This window comes from Falco rusticolus, chromosome 13 (assembly GCF_015220075.1).
Source record: "Falco rusticolus isolate bFalRus1 chromosome 13, bFalRus1.pri, whole genome shotgun sequence".
NCBI classification, from domain to species: domain Eukaryota; kingdom Metazoa; phylum Chordata; class Aves; order Falconiformes; family Falconidae; genus Falco; species Falco rusticolus.
In genome coordinates, this window is record NC_051199.1 from 24,136,971 (window position 1) to 24,162,119 (window position 25,149).

The window sequence follows — 25,149 nt, forward strand, 5'->3', positions numbered from 1 at the left end:
ATAACATTTAAAGATAACATTCAGAGCTCAAACAGCAAATACCAAACCGCTCCTTCGCTCCCATAGGCTTCAGCTGTCCCCCATCATCCCTGCAGACAACCACGGCGATGCTGCAACCCAGGGACTACTGAAAATAAAAAGAGCTCTCCAGATACCAAAGCACTCATTACTATTCTATAGCCATATTCAAGAGATTTTGTTAGACATTGTTTAGATAAGCACCATTTAAATAAAACACAGCTAAGCAACTGAGTGAAAAAATTACTGTATTTCCCTAGGAAAAAACCCACTCGTAAATTGCTGTAATTAAAAAAAGTAAACAGATAAAATGTTTTATTTATACAGTGATTTGAAGAAAAGCTATTTATAAAAACAAACATTAATGTGCTTGCCAAGAAACACGTATATGTACTAGATTAATTTTTTATGATGAGCAATTGAATTTGTTGCACATAATTAACAAATAAGTAAAAAGTTCTGATATTTCAAGCATTTAATTACAAAGAGATGACAAAACTAGGTATATTTTTAACATCTGTAAATTTTCCTGCCAGCTATTTACAAGACGTGATTAAAACACCGCAGAAACCTGACTTTAAGATTATTTCTATAAACTTGTGCTTGCTGCACGTCAGCCCTGCCAAGGAAGCAAACTATGGGGCAGCAGTCAGAGCTCGCTGTCACGGCCAACGCTGCCTAAAGTGGGGCAGCCCCAGGGAGAGGACTGTAAATTCCCACGGGTGAGGAGACAGAAGGCTACAGAGACTAGCTCAGGTGAGGAGCAATTTGGCATTCACCTGGGTTACGCTTAGGTCAAAACAGCAGCAGCCTTCAGCTGCACGGTGCAGGTAACAGCCTGGCTGAACTCCAGCTTTCCAGGAGGTGGATGAGCAATCTGCGGTGTATTTAGCTTAGTCTAAGAAAAGATTACGGCATAAACTGCTGAACTGCACCAGCAAATGCTTCATGAGTAACACTAAATCATTCCAACTACAAACCAACACATCCCGAGTTAAATGCGGGGCTCCCACTCCTGCCTCGGGCTGCAGTGACATCACTAACCTGCCAGAAAGGGCTCCCGCACAGGCTAAAAGGGCTGCATTCAATTAAGAAACCTCCTGGCAATATCAGAAAGAATTAAAACATTTATTGGGCATAAATATATTACATATACACTACAGATACAGTTAAGTCTTACATACATAGTGTAGTATTTGCAAAATCTATACATTAAAATTGATATGGCAGTTTTAATATAATGCATATGAAATAGTCTAAAATTTACAATACAAGAAAACTTATGACTATTTTTTCTTTAAAGTTGAAAAGCTTGGAATGTATGTTCCCATAGTGAGGTAAAAACATTTTATTTTTTTCAATTTAAAGAACTGTGCAAGGATAAGGTTCATACACATTCAGTTAGGGCACTTCTCAATCGTGACACTGAATACTGAGCTACTGTAACCAACGAACAGGATTAGAAAACATTTCAAGTTCATAAAGAAAAAGGCAGAACAATATAAAAACATCTCTCTCCTTCCTTAACAGTTTTAAATATTTAGTGTTTCATTCTACCTTGTTCTGTGTTGTTGTTTGTAACTTCTTTGAGAGCAGAGTGCCCTCGGGTCGGATGCAATGCCTGACGTTGCCGGACCAAAGGGCACAAAGATTTATGGGGAAAGACAAGGCATCGGCAAAAGCAATCAGAACAGGAATGGTTTAACATTTCTGATACTTTATTTTGTTGTTAATATACGAATGACAATCAAAGCACTATGGCAGAATATACAAATGAAAAGTAGGTCTGATTACCTTATTTAGGGCCTGTCCCAACTCCTACAGAATACTTTCTCTGACAACCTCAGGCTTGGACTGGGCATTCTCATTAGCAGGATAATAAGGGACACCAAACAAATTAGCAATGACAGAAATGCTTCAACAAGAGTAACTGATTGCTTTTCTCTACACTTCTGCTCGCTGCTTTTAGTATCATTTGTATTTCAAACTTTCAAAACTGATCAAATCATCTAAAGCAGGATGTTGTTTTTTTATAAAGTGTTTTTTTTTTAAAAAAAAAAAGGTGTCAAGCTTGGATTTCATAGCAGCACTGCTGAAACAATAGTCCAAAAATAAAAAAATGGGAATCTATTCAAATTTCTGGGTTTCCAAACTAGCGGTCTTTTCATTGTTTTAAAAAATACACTCTTTCCCCCTCCATTGAAAACAGCTGTATATGCTTTGCTCACAAAATACAGATGCAAGGTCACAAAGTTTCATATCACAAATAAATTTAAATAAGATGTAAATAAATTTGACAAGCCATGACTTTGGCAAAAACAAAAAAATATATATATTTAGCTCAATGCCATTAGTTCGCAAGGCTAAATTAAACTAATTATAGTCAATAACAAAATACAGAACATTTCTAATATTTGCTACATCTAGAGAGGCACACAGAATAATTCATTGATCTTAGCACTTTCTTTCCAGAGATGATTATGTTTTTGGATACATGTAAACGTTTGAATCACTGATAATGGTTTTTTTTGGCATTTAATGTACTAGATGCTCCCATCTTCAAAAACACAAGGAAAGGTAAGAAGATTAATAATACTAGGAATGCTGCCAGGTAAAAAGTTGACCTAAAGTACAACAGTATAAAACAGACAAAATATAACATGCTGTGGGGAGGGTGGGGAGGGGGATTAGTACATAAGTACACTTTTTCTTTTTTCTTTTTTTACAATAAATAAAAGATTGCACTGTAATTGGTATTTAAAGTACTGTATGCAGTATATAGTATAAATAAACCTAAAACAAAAATAATGTTGTTTTTTCCCCCATTACTTTGGTTAAGGGAATATTATGCTAGTACAGGACACTGAATCTTAGACAATGGAGACAGAGCACAAAATAGCTAGGACAAAAGCCAAACCAAGTAGCAAAAATATACAAAAACAAGAGGCAGGGAAATACACTGTGTCTGTTGCACCCTTTTGGAATCTATTTGCACCTCCAGCTCATTTATGTCCCTGAGGTACTCACACAATGTTGACTTAATATAAATAACCCAATGAATTAAGAGTTAAAAATCTAGTATCTTGGTGGAATAAAACGTGTGTCTGGGAAGGGGCAGGCAGGAGGGGGGGACACTCCCATCGGAGCAGGGACTATTCCTCTGCAGGACTCTCCTTTGAATTTTGCCATGTACCAAGTTATTTCAATTAGCCCTGTGGCAAGAATAGCACAGTCACCCGTTTAAGGTATTTAAAATAAACGGATCTGATTTCTGATACCTCCAAGAAAGTTCCAGAAAATGTATACCCCCTCCACAAAAAAAAAAAAAAAAAGAACAACCCAACAAAACTAATAATAATAATAAAAAAGATCAACTGACAGTAAAGTTTTGCTTACATTGAGTGTAAATCTCACCTAATTCAGTAGAGGCAGTTAGCTGTCACCAGCTCTAATCATATAAATCTGGCTGAACATAATAGGATAATATCTAGTATTAGATTAAGAATAGTTATATACAGTGACAAACAGACAAGTTAAAGCAGCTTTTAAATAGCTGAACATGGGAATAACTAACTATTGCACAATGCCCTCTTACTTAAAATTACTGCTAGGAATCAAAATGGTAAAAAAAATCTATAATGCTTCATAATTTATATGCAGTTCGGTTATTTGATTTCTTATACAGGCAGTCTATAGTGTTGTAAATGTAAAAATAATAGATAATTAAAATGTTCTTCAACTGCAGAATATTGTTCCGATTTAAATGCACTAAACAATTAAAATAACTTACGTTTTATCTAGAAAAAAGTGGGGCAAATGTAGTGAATAATTCATAGGCGACACTGCTAATACTGTTCAAGAAAAACCTGGTACTGTTGACTAACACTGTATTCTAGTCTTACCACTATACACACTTGTGACTAATGTTTAGAAGGAAAGAGAGACAAAAAAAGTGACTCATGATTACAATTTCCTAAATAGTAAGATAAAATAAGAGACGGTACGAACTTCAGTGAAAAAAACCCAAAACAACATTGAAAAGGCAAATTGGTGACAATTTTGAAACTGTGAAGGTAGGAAAAAAAATATCTTGCTTTTGGTATCTGGTTTGCTTGTTTCTCCAGTTTGACCACTTCCTAGTTTTGAATTTCAAAAAGGTGCATCAAAACACTGATTTATCTTTCTTCAAGCTAGAACTGTAAAAACAAGAGAATATAAAATGTATGGTAGAACAAAAGGATTTCAAAAAAGGAATATCTGAATAAATGTGTGGATTATAATGCGTAGCATTAGTTAAATTTGTATCTCAAACTTCCATTGAATTGTCTACTTCATAAAGAAGTATTGTAATATACAGGCAAATAGAATTGACAAACTTGCAAAGCCAAGAACAATGAGGGCTGCAAACTGTTCATCAGTAGGAATCATGCTTTTCATCTTAGGATCATCTATGCTTCCCATTTCTCCTGCAAGCATGATCTCACTTCGCTGGAGCATAAAGGCAACGGATGGGCTGAAAGGTCCACTAAGTTCCTGTGAGGTATCCAAGCACCGGCGGCAGACGCAGACGCGAAACCGATAGTCTGTGTTGACTTGAAGGCCTGAGATGTGGAATGTGGTCTCTTCTCCCTTGTACACCTTCAAAACAAAACAGCAAGCACAGTCAAAACCAAAGAGCAAGACACCCTCCTGCTTTCATAGTACCAAACAATTTAAAAAAGTAGTAACGTTAGATTTTTGCAAGGACTTGAGCCAGAAAGTTAGGTGAAGTCCGAGCCTCTTAAGGAAACACTTCTGCAGCTCTCAAGGGAAGGAGCTCACTAGGTCACTGCAGGTTTTGGAAAAACAGAGGCATGCGGAAGACTATGTAAGAGACATCCAACCGTTTCTCCATCTTGAGTGTTCAACAGAGTCAATGCACACAAGGACAGACAAAACTTCAGGCAATTCATGAACCGTAAGACGTACTCATCTTTTGCGGGTGTGATGAATTCTACAAACATGCTTCTGTACTCTTAAAACGTGACTATATGCCTAAAACATGTTTAAGACCTAAGCACCGTGTTTGGCCCCAGAAGGAAGAAAACCTGCAAACTAAGGTTGCTGGAAGACATTCACTGTGTAATTGTAAAATTGGTTACAAATATTAGTTTAATGTACTTTTCCTCACATATCTCTCAAGAGTCAGCAATCTTGCCAGAAATTACGCTTTCAGAATTGTGGAAACAACAAAGTAATATTAAGGAATAAAAGAAACCCCTCCTCTCAGTTGCGTCTTATTTGGTTCTTCAGCAATCCAAACCTATCACATATTTAAGTTAATCAAATGTAGGTACTGCATGACTCAGGGCACATGTCACAATATGAGAAGGAAGAGAAATAACTGAGTATCTGAGAGACAGCTTTGTGACATTTTAAATTGAAAAAGACCACTGGAAACATTTACGAACTCTGCAAACAAGTAACTAGTCAACAATTTTTATATAATGGAGAGTTGTTGAAATTGCTATTTTATGAAATGAAAAATGTGTCACGAAGTGCCTGTGTCTGCTGGGAAAAAAAACCACCATCCTGAATGTCAGATACTTTTTCCTCTGCTCATTTAGCCCACCTCCTCACTGTGGGAGCAGAAAGCTGAGAGCATCTCTGCCTTCCCAGAGGTTAAGAACTAAACTTTAGAAAAGGGTAACAGGAGGGAAATTAAACCTGGGCCAGCAGAGGATTTCCTGTGTGTTACTCTGGAGTAATAAAAACAGGAGGAAAAAGAAAAGACGTGCTCAGCTAGACACCACTTAAAGAGTCCACTTTTCCTGCCTACGCTTGTCTCCAAGAACTCAACCGTCAGTTAAAAAGCCAGTTGCTGATTTCTTGAGAAGATCTGGGACAAAATTTTTTTCTTTCATTTGTTCTGTCCCCTCCTCTTAAACTTTCACCGTTTTCCCAAATACAGTTTGAATGATGGTGACACTGAGTTTCCATACTAAGTAGAAGTCCTCTAACTGGCTCATGTTTCTTGGCCCCGAGGTGCAAATCAAGAAGCAATGTTTAAAGAAAATCACGTTACCTTCCTCAAGCACGCTCAGCATGCACAGGAAGTTCACTCTACCTCAGGTGACAGGAAAACAACAAATTCATACCACAAATCTCTGCGATTAACCACAGATATGCACCGCTGCCTTTCTTGTCATCTTTGCTTGTCTTCCCAATGCCAATGAGACGGGAGTCATTAAGTTACAGTAATGCTGTAACTGCAGGGAAAAAAAACCCGACACCCGACAAGTGCTGTAGTGGTCTGCAGAAATAACGTGAAGGTTGAAACACCTGTTTGTAAAGCACACCTCATCCCAGCAACATCTCTGCCACTCTATCTTCCAATGACAATTCCATTTCTAATACCCACCTGTTGTGGACAACTGTTCACCACCTACTCCATCATCAATGCTCCACCTTGGAGGTAGTTAATACTCGGGTTTACTCCCAATTATAAATGATCATGCGAACAAAAGTTGCATACATTTGGCACATAAATGTAGGTTCAGCAGCTAATTAAAAACCCAATGTGTTCTTCCACAGGACCAGAGTCAGGAATCTTCTCCTTGGCAGACTTGGTTAATTCCCGTATCTTTAGACTCCGAGACACAGTAACTCAAAGCATCTATCCTTACAAAACAACTGCAAACAAGGTATGTTTTCTGGTGCTGATGTAATTATTTTAATTTCAAAATATATAATTAGAGGAGCTCTACATGCCTTTGCAACCAACATGACCACTTCTAAACCAAAATAAAAATCCAGTAAAACCCAAATAATGACGTTTAATAATTTTAAAATCTAAGCTTCATAAATTACATTTAACAGACACAAAGGATGGGATATATACAGCCTGTCTTTGAACTGAAAAAGCCTATCCAGTTAATCGTTTTTTACTTGTTTTGTTCCGTTAGGGTGGTGAATACCAGTGTAACTGGAGGCTGCTTGGCTAAATCAAAGACCTGTATCTTCATTACATTCTAATAAAAATAGATGACCAAGTTCACTCAAGGCAGCTACTCAACAGCGCTTCTCAGAAAAAGGCCAGTCAAGGCAGAAAAGAATGTATCTTTAAGGAAAGTTTGAAAAATAGCCAAAAATACACAGAATACATGAGTTAATATTCACTAGTGATGAAGACAAAACATTTCCTGCACTAGAGCTAGGAAGGTGGTGGAAGTTGTTCTGCTATCAGTGGTTTGATGAGTATTTAGCACCAGTGGAACTATGTCCTTTCACAGTAACAGGTGAAAAATGATTGTGCTTAATTGTCATTTACTCCTGACAGAGGCCTCTGTATCCTCCCCAGCTGGCTGCAGCGAGCGCCTTGGAGACACTACTGGCTCCAGCTCTATTTTGCCTGCAGTAGCGTCTGCAGGACCAGGCTAAGCCAATGCAGAATGCCCTCAGCACAAAGACAGATGCTTGGTCGTGAACAGTTACACTCTGTGAATGGACATTACACACACAAGAGAAAAAAAAATTGACAATTGTGTACGAGCTCTTTAAATTTGCTAAACAAGTATGAAACCAAATTTAACTGTATAAAGCAGCATTCTTTTTTTGTATGTAGCACATTATACTTTGGTGGTCAACAAGTCAAAGTAAAGTGGTTATCCAATTTATCACTTTCAGTTCCTAAACCCAGCTTGTCTGTTTAGGCACCTGAGAATATAATAAAAACATGATGAGCTTTTCGCCCGGCTCCCTCAGTGAAGATATCATCACAAGTATTAAACCGCTGCTGAAGCCTCTTATGGCATTTGATCCTACTGATCAAGCTAGACAGCTCAGAGAATTCCTGTAGGCAAGTATTTCTCAATTTCAATGATGTCACTAAAAGATTCCAACCCCCCTTCGTCTTTTCCAAACAATAAAAATGACAGCCATGTTTGCCCTATAAGCAACACACTGAGGAGTGTAAGATTAATTTACCTGGTTGTTGCACCCCATTCCAATTAATTATTTAATAATTAATAAAAGCATATTTTGCACAGCAATAAGAAGATCAAGAACCAGAGGCAGATTTCAGTCTACTCAGAAAGCAAGCCCACTTGAAAGGTTTAACTTCTTCTAAGACATCTCACAGATTTCTCTTTAAGAAACTGCCTGTTATTTTATTGAAACTCAGAACCAGCTGTACTCAACTCCACCACTGAGATGCTCATAAAGTCTTAAAGAGTTGTGTGGACAGCCTTGTCTCCTAAGCAAAGAGTCCCTCAGATCACCTTCCACTTGGGCTGCACGGAAAAACTCTTAACAAAGGAAATTATTTGCTTGTCTCATGACAAAATTGGCATCAGGAGGCTGAGAAAATACTCCATGCAATTACCACTAATAAGAAATGCCAATGCATACTGTACAACTGTGTTGTGTTTTGGCATGCAACCAGTACAAGTGCCTTTGACTTGCTACTTAAAATAGGGAAGGAAAAAATTATTTGCTGATCAGACCTTTACACAAATTAAAAGGGCACTGAATGCATTTCAGAGATTGTGTGTCTTCAGAGCCTGAAACAATGACGAAACAATTAATAAAACTTAGAGCTTGGTAAGACTGATTGGGTTCTCCCAGACATCCACCCTCCGGTGCAGACCCCAGCAGGCTTCCCACTGCATTGCTGGGGATTTTTACACAGCCAGTGTATCCTACCCATATGTTTTCTTCTTTTGGAAAGCATTTGGGGACAGTTTCCTCCCGGAAGAGATGTGGCAGAAACTGAAGAAACACCATTGCCTCCAAATTCTTGGAAATTTCAAAGGTAGAACATTTTGTCTCACTAGCAAACAGTTTAAGGATTAAGAAACTTTAAAGCTTAGCTCTCGCTTCCCAGTGGTCAGTTCTTATGAAGAGCTGGCTCCTCGGTGACTCGATCCCCAGAGCTGCTCAACTGGGAAACTAAAACTTAGGCTGCTGGGTGTTACGGCCATTATCCCAAGCTCCAGCTCGTGCCAGCGCTGCACAGCCCAGCCTGCTCCCCTAACTCCAGTTTAAAACTAGGCAAAACTGGAGACTATTTTAACACACTTTAAAGCTAAGTTTTAACAAAAAGTTTTGCTAGATAAAAGTGCAAGAAACAGAAGATCTGGGCCACCGATTCCTGGAATCTGCCATGGTTTACATCTTGATTTGTAAACCAGGAAAATTTGATTCCTAAAAAGAACTGTCACATGCCATTGCTTTTTTGAAGTATCCAAATAGATCAAGCATGCAAATATATAAAAAGGAATGCATGGCTTAAGAAGCAGGAAAAGGAGGTTTTCATTTTTTTTTTAAACACACTTTTTAGGAAGCTAAATTGTCATCTGTTTAGCTCCTGCAAATCCAGTTCTTCAGACAATTCTCAGCACTGAAATATTTACAACCTGTTCTCCCAGAGGACAGCAGGGATGGCTATAGCCCCAGGCTGAAAAAAGGGCTTCTGGGTGCTTTGATATCCCCTCTGCTATGCCAAACGGTGGGGAAGCCGTGGCTTCTGGGCCATGGAGGGCTACATACACATCAGGCTGTGGCAGCAGGGCGACAGCTCAGGTGTGATGGTCTAGCGAAAATCTATAGCTTTACCCAAAAGCATGTCAATGGCTAATGCTGCAGCAAGTGAAGGAATTGCTAAAGTGACTTAAACTATGTTATACATTAATGATGACTATTTTCCGTAACTTGAATTTGTTTCTACAACAGAAGCGAGGTACAAGTACAGACCGGTGGTGTTCTTGCATCTCTCAGGAGCTTAATCTCTAGGATGGCACACAGAGCAACATATTAACAAGGAGCTCAAACTTTGAGAGTTAACAGATGGCAGTAAGACTTGGTTTTCCCCTATTAAAGTTTTATTTAATAATGTATTTATTCACTTCAGATAGAAAACACACAAGACAGGTGTTACGATGCCCTACTTTATACTGATCCACAGGCAGTTGCAAAAAATCAGTGCTGTGTGCTAAAGAGCTACACTGTGTGACCAGGGGAAGTAAAACAAGGCCACCTGCTCCAGTGTGCACCCGAGACTACGCCAGAAAAAACTGAAGCAGACTACTTCATGCTTAGTCAGCAGAAACTGCCCAGGTGGATTTTTTTTCCCCTATTAATGAAATTAACGTGGACAACATTGCATTCTGCACCTTCCGAAGGGCTTCCTAGCAAAGAGCTGGGATAAGATACATAACATAAAATCTTTCCAGATATAGGAATCAAGTGTCACATTTGTGCCACCTAAGTAAGGATTTCTGTGAGCTTTCTACTCCATGCTCAACACCATGCCACTCTGTGGGCACAACTGTTCCCCAGAAAGTCACAGGATATAGTTGAAAACACAATCATCATACAAAGTTCTAACTCTGTTTCTATGATGATAGGATCTTTCTTCTCCAAGGTTTTATTGCGATGAAAAGATTAAAATCAACAATGTAAAAGCATACAACGTTCTTGTCAATAAAACACCATCACATCAGTTTGGGAAACATAACTGAGTATGAATGCTAAGCCAATATTACAAAAGACATGTTGTCATCTTCCTAATAAGTCTGCCAGAAGAACAATATCTTTGTAAAAACTCCTGGGGGAGAAACACAGACATGTATCAAACATTCGACACAAAAAGTAGGTTGCCATGCATCATCATCTTGATTTCTGCCGTGCATAGTCACTTCTACAGACGGTAACGTTCAGTAAATGCTTTACCCTTTAATTGGTTTGTTCTGCTCCAGGATATGCCCACACATGAACTTACATCCATAAGGTTGTACTCAATTTATACACCGAAAACAACAATTAGGGCTTTAAGGTAAAATGAAGAAACTGGTTTTGGTCACTTACGAGTTTACTTCACCTTAAGTAAATCAAATAGGTGTAGACCCAGAGACACAGCTCCAGGGGCTCGTAACATGTCTTCCTAGTTAAAACTGTTTAATGCCTTGTCTTAAATAGTTGCCTTTAAATTGCTGCATATAAAGTGATCTGACTATTGACAGGATCACCACCTGATCAGAGAAACAATTTTATACATTCGTTAGTTTATAAGTTTCAATTTTAAGGTGATTTTAAAAGTGGATTTTTATTCTGTGAAACACATCTGCGTTTGGGCTGGTGTAAAACATGCCATCCTTACAGGTCCCTTCCAACTTGAGATGTTCTAGGATTCGGCGTCGCAGAACACACCCAACTGTGTCCTGGAGGGTGAATGAAGGAGAAAGTGTCTGATGATGTGTCACCCTAAATGTGATATGAAGTCCTGCACAAGCCATAAAGGCTTGAAACAACTATTGTTGCATTTATTTCCATGCCAGTGGGACATAAATAACTTTATGCAGCTATTTATTTCCTCCTCATCCGGCTATACTATCCCTGGATCTTGCAAAATGCAGTGGCGACTGCTATAGAAACTCCAATTGCTTAAGACACTATTCTTTCTCATGGGTGTATTTAATAGCCTGAAAATCTACAACATTTTTCATCTCTGCAACCCTTCAAAACAAGTTGCAAAACTTTTCTAACAGAATATGCCCCTTGAGATAGGTATGCAAAATATACATGTCACTTGTACTTCAAATGTAATTAACGTATCACTAGCATTACTTTTCAGTTAAACACTAGCAAGTGATCACACACACGCCACAGCAAAGGTAACGTGAAATGCGCTGGCCAGAAGAATCACTGAGGGATGTTTACGTATTTGATCTCCTATTGACATAACAGGAGCTACGAGCATGCATATCGCTAGAGCAGGTCAGCTCGGGGACAGCAGGTCAGTGATATGGCCCAGTGCTGAGACAACACCCACACCTGTGATGAAGGTAAGTCATTTTGATGGGTGAAACTGATTTCTGAGAAGGTGAAACAGTGGAACTCTTCCACTTTTCCTTAGCTGGTTATCAGCCAGCCCAGCTGCAGAAGTCAGTGTCAGCTGTGAGCATCCCAACCGGGGGCTTCTTCTAGCGAGTTACTTGTGAAAACTCAAGCAAAATTCCCCTCATCAAGGGCATGCTTCATGAGAAATGAAGACCTTCAATGTAAGACCCTGAAGGTATTTTTTATTTCCTTTATTGCTCATCTTTTATATCACAGTTTCTTGACTGTAAAGATTAAGCCATCGCCTACCTTAGAAGAACACGAAGGCCTGCCCAATCTCCCCCAAGGACATCCAGAACATTTTAAGCGCTGAAGCTATACTTACTAGAGCCATACGTGGAGGTTATACATCAAGGCTACTTTGTAAATCAGGCAACAGCAAACCGGGGCCCACTTATCCCCTTACTACTGATATTACGAGGCAGCACAGTACACAGAGGTTTTACTACCTAAGCCAGCACCAAAAATATTTCCTGGCAAACACAAGTTAGGTTTCTGAATCTTTAGCACCCACATGAATTGCCTTGCATTTATTTTTGTTATTTTTGATAATTCATTAATTCACAGTAACACTCAAAAACAGACGGAAGAGGAGCAAAGACACAGTTGCAAAGGGAGTACTACCTTACTTGTATTTTTAAGAGTTTAATTTAAGGTTTAACAACATATCTCATTCCCTGATTTGGATTTGTTTGTAATCTGTATGACGATGAAAGGATGGACAGGGAGAAGACAAGGGCACAGATGAAGCGCACTGTAAATCACTCAGAGATGTGACAGATGAAATAAAAGATCTAGCTGTGAATGAGTTGTTCCATTTCAGGTGCTCTGGGGAAATGTCCACTTGTGATCTCTAATCGAGACAGACAAGGAAAGAACCAGCTGTACTTCATTCACTTTGTTTCCGCAGTGCAAGGAAGGACACAGTCTCTGTGGGGCAGCTAATACACAGCAATTACACACCCATGCTTTGACATCTTCGACAGGAATGGGATGGCTCAACAAACCAATTTAAAGTTATGTACTTGACCAAAACCCTTGATGGAAGGTCTTGGAATTGGCTTAGTGAACGAGAAAGATAATCTACCTACTTCATCTTCTGACAATGGTCAGCACCAGCCAGTTCAGAAGCAAACACGGGTGGATGGAATTGTAACTCTCCAAAGGTTAGTTCAGTTACAAGTAGTGATTAATTATGGACAGAGCAGAAATCACTCCAATAAGGTAATGATGTTCTATATACTTCCTCGGGGGTGAAAACAACCTATTATGGCCCTTAATTTTGATTCAGCCTTTACCAAAGTTCACCTGACACATCACCATAGGGTGTAATTCAATACAGCCAGAAGAAGCAGCACAGCAAATGTTCAAAAACATTTCCATTATGTCATCAATTTAGCAATATTAAAGCAAGCCCATTTTCCTACCTGCTTGTATTCAGATTCTCTTCCAACCAGTACCTGCAGAACATAACCAACAGGATCTCCCTTCATGGGTGGGACCATTTCCCAGGTAATTTCACAGGCGTTTCCTCCCAACTGTGTCACTCGAGGGGCTACAATAAAATGAAGCGCATTAATATTGGCTATAAAGACTACATTGAAATCTTACCCATTTTATGTCTGTAATATACACAAGAACATTTTAACAAGAGAAGTCTGGGACATCACAGGGGTCAGTAGCACACAATCTGTACTGTATTTATGTGGCAAAAAAAAATTATAAATCAAATTGCCATTACGACTGAATGGAAGCAGTAAAAATTTTAAGTCATTCAAAAGTCTCATTTATTTCAGGACACAATCCACAGAAAATTGGGTGAAATTTCGAGCTGATTAACAAGCTCCTATGAAGCTTACTGTAGGAGCCAGATCCCTTCTGCAGAAGGGCAGTAAGCTGTTAGAGCACCTCTCGTCCGTCTGTTGTGTGAGCTGCTACAAAGGGGGAGCGGATGTGACAGAAAACTTTTAAAATTCAATCACAATGCTGTGCACTTGATCTTTTCGAAGCAGAAGCCAATGCATGAATTACATTGGCATTAATAAAAGTAGCTGTATCTTGAAGTTCTGGGCAAACACCTATGCCGGTGGAAATGCCTGTGTATGTCTCCCATGCTATACATAACAGAAAGAGAGGAATAGTATCAAACACTTCATTCAGGTAAAATAGGAGAAGGAATGTGAGAAGGGAAGCTAAATAATCTTCTGTATTAGAGATTAAGTCCAGCCTGAGAAGCAAAAGTACTAGCATCATTTTAAATACTTGGACTTAATATGTAGTCCTGAGCTTGACATTCAGACGATCAGACTTGCTATTTCTAGCAGGCTTAGACCAGTCTTTCACTATAACTCCAGAAAAAATCAGTTTTTCAGCTGCTACAATACTGTCCTTGGGAGAGGATCTCTCACCAGCTGAAACCCAAAAGATGCTGCACTATGCCCGATGGCAAGCCTGCAGGTGACCCGAGCAGAGTACTAACAGTGGCAGCATGTTTATATGTACAAGGAAGCATCTGCCACTGGAAGGCATCAAAACAACTGCGACAGGAGCCAGGGGGTCCACCAGCCTCTTGATCGGGCAGAGCAAGCAAGCACGTGAGCAAAAAAATGAACTGGGAGAAACAAGAGTGCTGAACACTTTACCACGTGGTGAACATGTGCACGTGCAAGGACATGAGCTTGTTAAAGGCAATCTAGATTCCCAACCCTATGAAAGCTAACGACAGGAGAGTCTATCAAAGAAACAAATGCTGCTGCTGCATACATTACACAAATTTTAGACTAATTTGTTACTACCCAAGAGGAACGCATGAATCATACGCAGACCCAAATGTAATCAATACCCATTTGCTCCTCTCTGCACATCTGCCAGTGTTGAGTGAGTGATAATAGACACCTTCATCTCAGCTGACAACAACATACTCAATTAATTTCCCTCCTCCTTCCATACCTCACCCTGATACACGTAGATTTTTCTCTGACACTTACAAAACATTGCCATTAACAAATAATGCTATTTTAGGGCTGGCATTACCAAGTGAGTAATTAGGATACTTTATAGGAGAAGAAACATGTGCTTCTGATACATAAAAAACCTGCATTCAGTTTATCACGTACATTCCTTCGTATTGCTCCAAACAGAAGGAAATCAACACCATTTTGCCTCAACAGATCTCTTTCTCCTACAGCATTACCTCCCCACGGCAGCGTTCACTAACTCCGGTTTTGTTATGCCCTTTTCACTGTTACGGCTCGGGTTTTGTCATGTACCTGTGGTCCCAGCCCACACATGACCCAGTATTTGCACCGTATTTTAACTGCTTGATATTCAGTTAAGTGTATGACTCATATTTAACAGGTACCAAACAGGCAGGCAGGGAGTTCAAAACAAAAACCTAGGTGAGATCTGAATTTAATAAAATGGATTTCTATCCAACAAAATGAAAATGCGAGTGCAGCACGCGCTGGCACCCCTGTGCTAATTAAATGCACTTTGTGCAGCTACGAGAAGCAATGGCAACATGGACTCGGGATCTGCCAGTGACACGTGCCTGTGCCCAGGCACTCTGACCACTTAGAGATGCTAAAGCGGTGAAGGACAGCCTCCCTGCCACCGTCACCTATGCCAGCCCCGTTCATTTGGTATCAACTGCCTTGGCTTTGCTGGGCAGCATCTCCTACAGCCGTGGCATAGAGCCAATCAGGACAATTCACTGTTGAATAAACATATTTACCCTCAAACTTAACACCAAACACATACAGATTTCTTCCAGAACCAGCACTGAAGCAAATGCCAAACCCCAGGGAATATCCAGGTAGAAACGAAGGTGGGATTCTTGCATACGCCAGTTTTAGCACGGGGAAGCCAGCCCTCTGTGCTTGGGAGCAGCTAACCTAGGCACCAGGGAAATTACACCCCAGCAGCGTTCTCCCCTTAATCTTTGATTATGAATTGTGTCAAAATCACCAAAGCCAGATTTTTAAATACAGCGGAGCAAACAAAACCTCTCTGACAAGCTAACAGCCGCTGTCTCTCACAGTAAATGGTACTGCTTGACAAAGGAGTCTTATGCACAGAGGAAAATAAGGAGCCTCTGATTTCAGTTCACCTGACACCCAGTACAGTGAATCCACTGCCTTTGTAATAGTTCTCCTTGGAAGGAAGGAGCAAAATTGCTTAGGCCAAAATTTACACACAGTAAAAGACATTCATTATAAAACTTCATTGAATTAGGCCTTTTGTTCTTCCAGTGGAACACACACCAAGTCTAAATCTAATGCTTTATGTGTGTGAAATATTCTAATTCATCTTATACATTAAATGAAAAATCAACTCAAGTTCTACACTGACCATCACCTACACAACCAAAACCAACATTAAACTTTACTAATGCTTAAGTTGGTACGTACATGTATATACTACAGCTGTTACATCCCTTATAGAAGCGCTGTGGCAACCCAGAGCAATCCCCTGGTAAGTATTGTTAGCAGCAGCATTTTAACAGTTTATGTATAACAGCAGTGGTTGGTATAACATTTATATTGTTTATATGCATTTTTTTGGTGATAATTTAAGCTTCCCACCATAATGTGACTTCACAAGTCACAGAAATACACAAACAGCCCAAACTGATTTTTTACATGTGTTATTGCACGCTTATGTTAACCCTTACAAACTCACTGCATACTTACCAACTACTTAAATAATTACACGCTACTTACATATCTGTAAAAAAACCTACTACATACCTTTGATTGCAGGTGGGACTGACTTAGTTGTGCAGAAGGTACATATTTCTGAGAAAGGTCCCTCCCCAGCATCATTGACCGCCTGTATTCTGAACGAGTAACAAGTGGATTCCGTCAGCCTTTGTATCTTGTACGTATGACTTGGTCCCCTATAAATTGGAATAAACCTGGAAACAATAAAAATGAGAACACATAGTTACACTGGAGTGGCACTGACATTTCTGGCTGTTACAGACATCGGTGGAAGGTATCCAGATCGGGAAAACTGGCACAACATGCTTTGCAGAGCTGTTGAAGGCAGTAACACGCTATTTTTATACTCAACAGACTAACAATCATTAGCAGGTTAGGGAAAGCAGAAGTTCATTGTCCCTTTTGCAACCAGTACTTACCTTGCAAAATGATGACGTGAATTATTAGGAAAAACATCTGTCAATAAATTTCCTACTACCTAGTAATCAGAACTGATTCAAACCTGTGTTCTGCTACAATAAACCGCATGCGTTGCTGGTTCAAAAGCATGTTTAAAACAAGATTAATACTTCGAATCTTTTATTGCTTGATTTGGACTTTATTTGTGCATTAAGAACCAAAGCCCACATCTTATAGTCATCTGTGCTATCTTACACCGGAGTAACTCTATAAATCAAAACGCATGGATGGTGTAATACATGTGTGCTGCACCACACGCTTCTCAGTTTTGAAGAGTTCACAGACTGAAGAACAGCCTAACAGCAGAGACAGAAACAGATTCCGAGCAACACACGGTGGTCCATGAGTCAAAAGGAACAGGGGAAGCACAACTGCAGTGAGTGGGATATGGAGGATGGAGAAGGATGCTCTGAGGGATGCCCGTACCGATAGCTCTGCTCGTGAGCAGGCCGAGAGGAAGACAAAGACACAACACTAAGGAATTGATTTCCAAAACACTTCCACTGACAAGACCAAACATCAGCAGCCACAAGCTTGTCCAACAGTGTAATGCAGAACAAAGTCAATACCACTTAATCTTAAACAAAACAACAAAAAAAAAGTAGTACACTTTGCTAAAGAGAATCTGACTTTGTTAGCCAGCAATTTCTAACTAAGATCCTGACCCCTGGGTGCTGAGCAGAATGGGGATGAGGGTAAATCAAGAGGAAGCACCCAGCATCTTGCATCAATCCGCTTTAGCCTCCTCTGGGGAGCAAGGTCAGTCCTGCACCTGGAGAGCATAAAATTCACCACGTAGGACCACACAGGTTTTTTTATGATGTAGTACGCTTATTCAAATTTCTTAATCATTCCAGCCTATTTTTAATCACCAGGAAGCCAAAGAGATTTGTTTTTGACCTCCCTACCTAAGTGCTAGCTTTATCCTTTGGCTTTGCATGAGATACGCAGTATAAGCAATTTGAACAGTTCACAGAAACTGGGTCTGTCATTAGCTCTCAGGGAAATAAATCAATTTATATTACATTATGAATGAAATCCATGTAAGTACAGAGAGATCAAGAATGATTTGTAATAAAAAAATATGTTCAGGTAATTTAAATTGCTGGAAATGTACTCTGAGGACTAAAGTTACTTAATACCCCCACTGAGTTTTAGTGAGCCCCTCACCTTGACTCAAAATCAAAGATCTATGCCCACAACGTTTTTAAGAGGAGGTTTTAGAGCCAATTTCCAAAGAAGATTTTTTTTTTTTTTTCAACCTTATGCTTACACAGTTTTAAGGACTGCCTGCTCTCCCACATTTTTGAGACTCAGGAAAGGAGCTATGGTACCTTCCAAAAGACTGCCACAGACCTGTTTTCATGGAATAAAATTTCTTGGGATTCACTGCATGATGAACAAAGCACACATATTTAGGACAGCAGCAGGACTAAAGAGACAAGACTACTGTCTCTCCCTCTCCACTTCTTGTGGCTCAATCAGGCAGCTGGCTCAGAAATGACTGCAGTACTCACAGAAGTGCAGAGACTTGTCTCTGACCCTGATCCAAGGGCAACAGATAGTAAAAAAGATGCAATGCGGTATTTTAGACAAATGACCTCTTTGTAATCGAGCTAGATTTGTAATGGAGCTAGAGAAGCAAGGGAGCATAAATGTACCTTTCCAGCTAACAGCAAGCACACTCAGACCCCAGTTTGGGCTCATGGTACACTTGCTAGACGTGTTTGTATGGTGGATACCAATAACTTAGTTCTCAAATTACATTTTCACCTTTTGGATGTGACTAAGGTTTCACAACACTGAAAAAGTAATCTGGTAGAACACTTGAGCTCCTCCTGTCTTTTGGGAACTGGACAAGTAACTCCCACCCGGTTTCCATCTCCACCCCTTTTAACTTCTTTGTCTCAAAACCCATCTGTAATGAAAGCAAAAACCATTATGGAAAGAGCTTGCATCCATGTTCAATAGAAAAGACTGTAATGGAAGCACACTCAAACTTCTGAGATTCAACCACCTTTGAAGAAAGAGGACTTCCAATTTCAGAAGAAGAAAGGCTGATGACTAAATCAGTCAAATTCAATTGCTGTTAGGCTTTACTATGGCAAAAATGCTTTGTAATTGTGTTTAAAAGATGCAGGTCATAATATAAAAAACATAATAAAGATGAAACATTTTAACTTCAAAAGACTAGTGATTTTTTTATGATAATGTAGCATTTTTCTCATGTCTAAAGTAGGTACTTTATACTCCTCCAGAATTATTTTTGTTATTTTTACAAATAATATAGTTATTTGATGCAGATGGCTATATACTTGGAACAATATATTCTACCATCTTTTTCCAGTTTCCCGGGCTTTCTGTTGAAGGACCGCAATGAACAGTAAATTAAATTGATTCAATGAAGTTGAATCAATCAGTGTGATTGCACATTGCTACTGTGACGTCTGCATACATTAAAAATTGTCTAAAGATAATTTGTTCCTATTATTGCAAGTTCATTTTTTTAAATCTAATGATTTACATTTACATCTAAATGTAATTTAAAAAGCACATTCAAACGCGAGTTCTCTACACCTTTGCCTCCCTGGCAAGGCTGACATTGTTCACTGTGCTTTATCCAGGCCCTGTTCCATACATTTATGGACATACTTAAGAACAAGCCAACTCTGAGCTTGTTTGCAAAGACTTAATATCTTATGCATTTAAAAACTGACTTAATCTGCATAGAGAAAATCTCCCTCTCACCCTCTTCCAGCCTCTATTCAGTTCTCCATCTGAATGTGGACAATGAGTTTTCCTTCTCAGATGCTGTGGGATGCCATTAATATGGTCATTAACAAGGCACAGCCATCAAAAAATCTTTCTGGCTCTGCAGAGTGATAGCTGTACTACATTGTGGGGCTGCGGGGTCGATTTTTTTTTTCCCTTCTACCATCTAACAGAGCTTTCAGTCATTCACAAACTTAACGTGAGAAGGCACAAGCCCCAGTCTCCTTAGAGCAGCAACACAGTTTGCACATCAGTGCAACTGGGAGCTGAGAGACTTGTAGAAGAGGCAGGTCCGTGGCTTAACAGAGCCTTCTCCATCCCTCCTTCCCATGTGGCTAGGCTGGAGCCGTGGGATGGGTGCGTGGTTGAACACGACTGGAATACCGCAGCTCGACAAGCTGGTGCTTCCTGTCCTTCAGTGAAAATGGATATGCTTTTAGCTGCAATGTTGAAGAAGTTTGTTTAAACTTTAGTGAAATTGCACCCAAATATTAATATACTGATGTTTGCAGTGGCAGCTAAGCCTGCCCCAGCCTTCCCGAGCTGGCTGTTCCATCCCCACGCTGCTCCTTCAGCACAAATAGTATAGGGCTAGAAGGTGAGCTAGATTTAGGGACTGATAGAGGCTAAAGATCCTTTAAGTAGATAGTCTTAAGCTGACTAGCTCCCTAGCTGGTCCAATGTTATGTTAAAACAGTAGTATTGGTACAACTGTGAGGACAGAGAGGGGACACAAGTGGTTTAAACAAGCCAAAATGCTCCTGTTCCTATATAGGAACACACTTACAGAAATACAAGCGTTTACACTTCAATTTCTTACTTCTTCATCACTCTTCCCCTCCAAGACAGACAAAACCAAACCACAACATGCTCAAGTGTGTCTCAGCCAAGATGCGTTCGTTCATTCTCTAACCTCTGCCTGCTTTCATGTAAGCCCCTAGTCTGCTAAATAAGCACCGAGAAATTTTCAGTTCTCAGAGGTTTGTCCAGTTTAATTTAAAGGACAGTAGCTTACATACCTTAAACTAGTACCCTTTGGAAAAACGACCATCTCTGTGAGCTAATGGCATTCTCAATACACTTTTAATATTACGTTTTTTAAAGTCTGCACCACCCACAAGTACATCCGTATTATCCAAACTCAACAGGCTGCAGCGTTGCCTCTCCTCTCCGCTAAACTAACAGTGGAAACTGAAAACGAAGCAACTTTCTCCAGGGATGGAGTCACTCCTTAAGAGGCTACTCCCCCCATCTCACTGGAGCGGTCCCAATTCTCCTCTTCCCAGACATTCTCATGCCGCTCACCAATTACTCATTTACCTACACATAGTGGAGGAGAGAGAACACAATGTCCTAGAACGATTGTTTGGGAGACACCACTGCTGTTAGTTTTTCATCAATACCTTTTCATTCTCAGTGAAGATCTTCTTGGAAACGTTACACATCTTGCAGCTATTTTGTTTCCTCCACTTCAGTCACTTCCAGTCAAGCAGAGGAGTAGGAATGTACTCGCTCTACCTCCGCTCATTAGCTTTCAGCACATTTAATCAGCAGGTTCCCTTTCAAACTCTTGGGTTTTGTTTATATTTTATTAACTCATTTGTCCTTGCAACAATTTAATTTGAAAGAAAATCTGCTGTACAGCACTAAATAAGACAGCAACCTTGAGCCGAGGTTCAAAGGCTGAAACGACCATCTGAATGATTCGGTCACTGCCTCCCAGAAAAACGTGGTCATCTGCCACAATTTTGGCTGCAGAGAAATCAATAACAGCACTGGTCTAACCTGGCAACCCGAGGCTTTATTTCACAGGCAGCTGCGTGATTAGGTACTAAATTACATGAATTTCACAAACCAGCGGCTTTTTTAATATTAATATTGCAACATCCCTGTTACCTGCACAGTTATAGCGCCCACCTACTTCCCTAAGTTAATTCTATTTTCTTTATAGAACATTATCAAGCACCCACTGATTTACATGAGTTTCTTTCCACACCAGCAGCTCCCTATACTACAAGGTGGCACCAAGGAAAGCAAAGCTTCAAAACAGAGAAACCTAATTCAGAGATACAGGAGTAAAGTCAATACACAATTATTATTTTTTTAATTTCTGCTGTATTTTAAAATGTTCGGCTCAAAGAGAAAAGCTTGACATCTGCAGCATCCCCTATCTCCACATCCATAACCAGTACCAGGCTGACCCAAATCTTCTCAGCTTTGGGACACCTTTCCAAGCCAGTCTTTGGCATCTCCTTTTGCCAGCAGGTGCCAAGGGAAGTCAAACACCTGGTAAGGGGCTCCCAAAAGAGTTTTGTACTCCCCCAACCCTGATTTCCAGTCCTAACTTGAGGTGTGAACCAAACAGACAGGATGCCTTGGCCCCCCTGATCCGAAGATCTGTCTTCTAGAAGATACATTTTTGAAGGATTATAACGTATGCTTGTTCACAATATATCTACATCTTGTTCATAATATATCTAGAAAGCAACCTCCACAATGCACTGTCAGTAAAATTTGTGTTTATAGGCGTAATAATAGTAGTAACAACAGGAATGCACTGAAGGAGGCAACCCTTCCTTCCTTATACTTTGAAAAGCAAAACTAAGTGGAGAATACAAAAACACAGAAAGAGAAGCAGTAAGTCAGATGGGAAGAGTTTTCTTTTCTTCTCTTAATTACCTGGCACATGCGCAGGCTAGACAAAGCAAACTTCTGCAGCCAAAAAATCAATTTTTAGCTTGGTTCTACTAGATCATCTTTCATCTGCTGCTGAATTTGAGCGCGTAATCCATATTTACTATGGACAGGCTTTTCAGATGTCTGGAACTACTGAAAACAGAGATGTCTTAGCCTACAGAACCTCCCCCATAACAAGAAAAAAAACCACCTTTTTGGAAGGAGCTTCTGGGAACATTCAGGAGGAATGGAAGATTACTCAGCAAAGTGCCTGACAGATGATTGCTGTGTGCAGCCACATCAGAGGCCAAGGAACTGATAAGAAGGAAAATACTGAGCACAACTTCATGTGAATTAACAGCATGTGAATGAAACATCTGGGAGAAGTTTGGGAAAGCATCCAATGGCCTGTTGAAACTATACAGTCAGGAAGAACTAGATTACTAGGCAGCTACCAATACTACGGCTTGCAATGGCAATGTGTTAATTATTAACTGTAGATATAAATAAGACTGGGCTTAAAGCTAAAACCAAGAGAGAACAAAACACTGTTCAGCAGTAGCAAACTGCTGCTCTTATAGCCATACGCATTTTTATCTTCCTTGTGCGGCTTTACCATCCTCGTATGGCAGCAACTAACAGTGTCTAGAAACCTTAACACAAAATTCTTCCAGCACATCACAGCTATTTACTGACAGGTCACTCAGCAATCTGTTGGCGAAGCTCGGTAAGGAAGCCAAGCGCAGTTTCTAGTTTACCAGCTTCAGCAAAATGAAGTTGGAACCTACAGATGTTGCTCTTGGAAAACTGACCAACATGATCCTGTTGCTCTAAGTTGAACCCCATCACCACTTCAGACAGTCATTACTCTGATGAAGGCATTATTTTTCTTATGAGGTTGTTACAGATGTGCAGAAAATAACTTCCATTACAGTGACAACCTTTGGTCTATGTGCTGCCGTTATTTATGATCTGCCACCTGGAACATCCAATTACACCCATGAAGTCTGAAGTACCTGCAGATGTACACTGATGCAAAGACAAGAGAAAATTGGTCCATTGTGTTTCTATGTAGACAACTACTAAATATCTCACCAAATCAGAGATTCCTTGAAAAAAAATCTTACAGATTAGCACCTCATTCTGTGTTTTGCAAGATTCCCAATAGCTGAAACATCTCATCTCAAACATTTAGCATTGTTTTCTCATGCTTCACTTTGTCTCAAAAGATGACTCACATACAGTTAACTCATATCTACCAAAAATGCTGTTTTACTCCAGCTCCTAGGAACAAAGCTGAAATGCATTAACAAGTTAAGCTTTTTACACTTGGAACAGTTCTTCCTCTTTTTTGATTTACACAGCACTTACCGCAAAGCCCCAAGTATGTGATCAGAATGCTCTCAATTAAGTATCATTACTGTTAACAGCAATACTCATCTACGCAATACAACAATACGAAGTGAAGACAGACCACCCAAACACTTTTCTGAATGTTAACTTTCTATTTAGCAGGCTTTCAGAGTAAACTGTGGCATGCCATGTATCCTGGCGCTCATCCTTAATTTCCTTTCATCATTGTTTTACCCAATATGAAAATGATTTTTCCTGCAGGTTTTTACAAGGATATGTTAATGTATCTGATTTTATATTTTAATAGAATTTCACAAGCTACTAGGCCTGATACATATCAGTAATTGCTGCTAAAATGGGTTTAAATTGTCTTGATCAAATCACAAGTGTAAACAATTTTTTAATTAGACTGCTGGAAACCTGCAGCAACCAGGTGATGATTATGCAAGTCATCAGGCAAGGCAGCATGTTTAGCAGCTCATCCCTCCGTGTTTCCCGCCTACCTTCCTTCACGTTAATACAGAGCAAACGAACGTGTCAAGGCTCACACATATGACCTCTTCCTAAGACGCAGAGGCTGCGCTTGGCACTGATCATTCTGCAAAACAAGTGCTTAGGCCAAACCATCAGATGTGATATTCCACTTCTACAGCCAGGGAAACTGCACCGGACACCGTGACACAGGCTGGCTCCACGTCATGGTGCATTCCCCGCTCTTTGTTATACTTCTTCAAGGCGTAACAGAAACTATGCTGGAAGGAAGGGAAAACAGTGTCTTCTGCTATACACAACTTCAGCACGCCTGGGGAGAAAAGGTTTCCCACATCACTGGGTGAAGATGACAGAAGAGTGGGAGAATCACTGGGCGAGCTAGGAGCTTCACAGAACTGAACCCTTCTGCAGAAAAAATGAGCCCACGTGCATCTCCGCGCTGGCTTTTTACTGTTCAAAGCATGTTTTAATTTTCCTTGGAAACCAGCTCCCCAAACAAGTTTTTTTTGGTTCCTCTCACCTTCGAAAATATTGGCGTAAATTTTTATCATATACTTTTCTCTCTCTCTCATAGGCTTTCTATACGCAGTGGAATAGCTTACCACGCAACTGAAAAAGACAGTACTACACCAGGAGCATCACCAACATCTGGGTTAGGAGGCACTGAACCAGATGAGACCAAACACCTCCCTCGCATACCGGGAGAAACCTGCCTGCCTGCCCTGATCCTGCTCAGGCTCCAAAAGGTGCTGTGATAATGCACCGAAGCGGTGCGGGGACA

General features: G+C 40.0%; 1 protein-coding gene across 1 annotated transcript in view; it reads right to left on the minus strand.

Moving 5' to 3' along the window:
- Positions 1 to 1,127: 1,127 nt before the first annotated feature.
- FNDC3B (fibronectin type III domain containing 3B) overlaps positions 1,128 to 25,149 on the minus strand; it is a 209,627-nt gene continuing 185,605 nt past the window's right edge. Inside the window, 3 exon segments of the mRNA XM_037406717.1 lie at positions 1,128 to 4,656; positions 13,323 to 13,450; positions 16,644 to 16,810. Of these exon segments, the coding sequence (XP_037262614.1) occupies positions 4,345 to 4,656; positions 13,323 to 13,450; positions 16,644 to 16,810 (607 nt within the window). The 3' untranslated portion in view covers positions 1,128 to 4,344.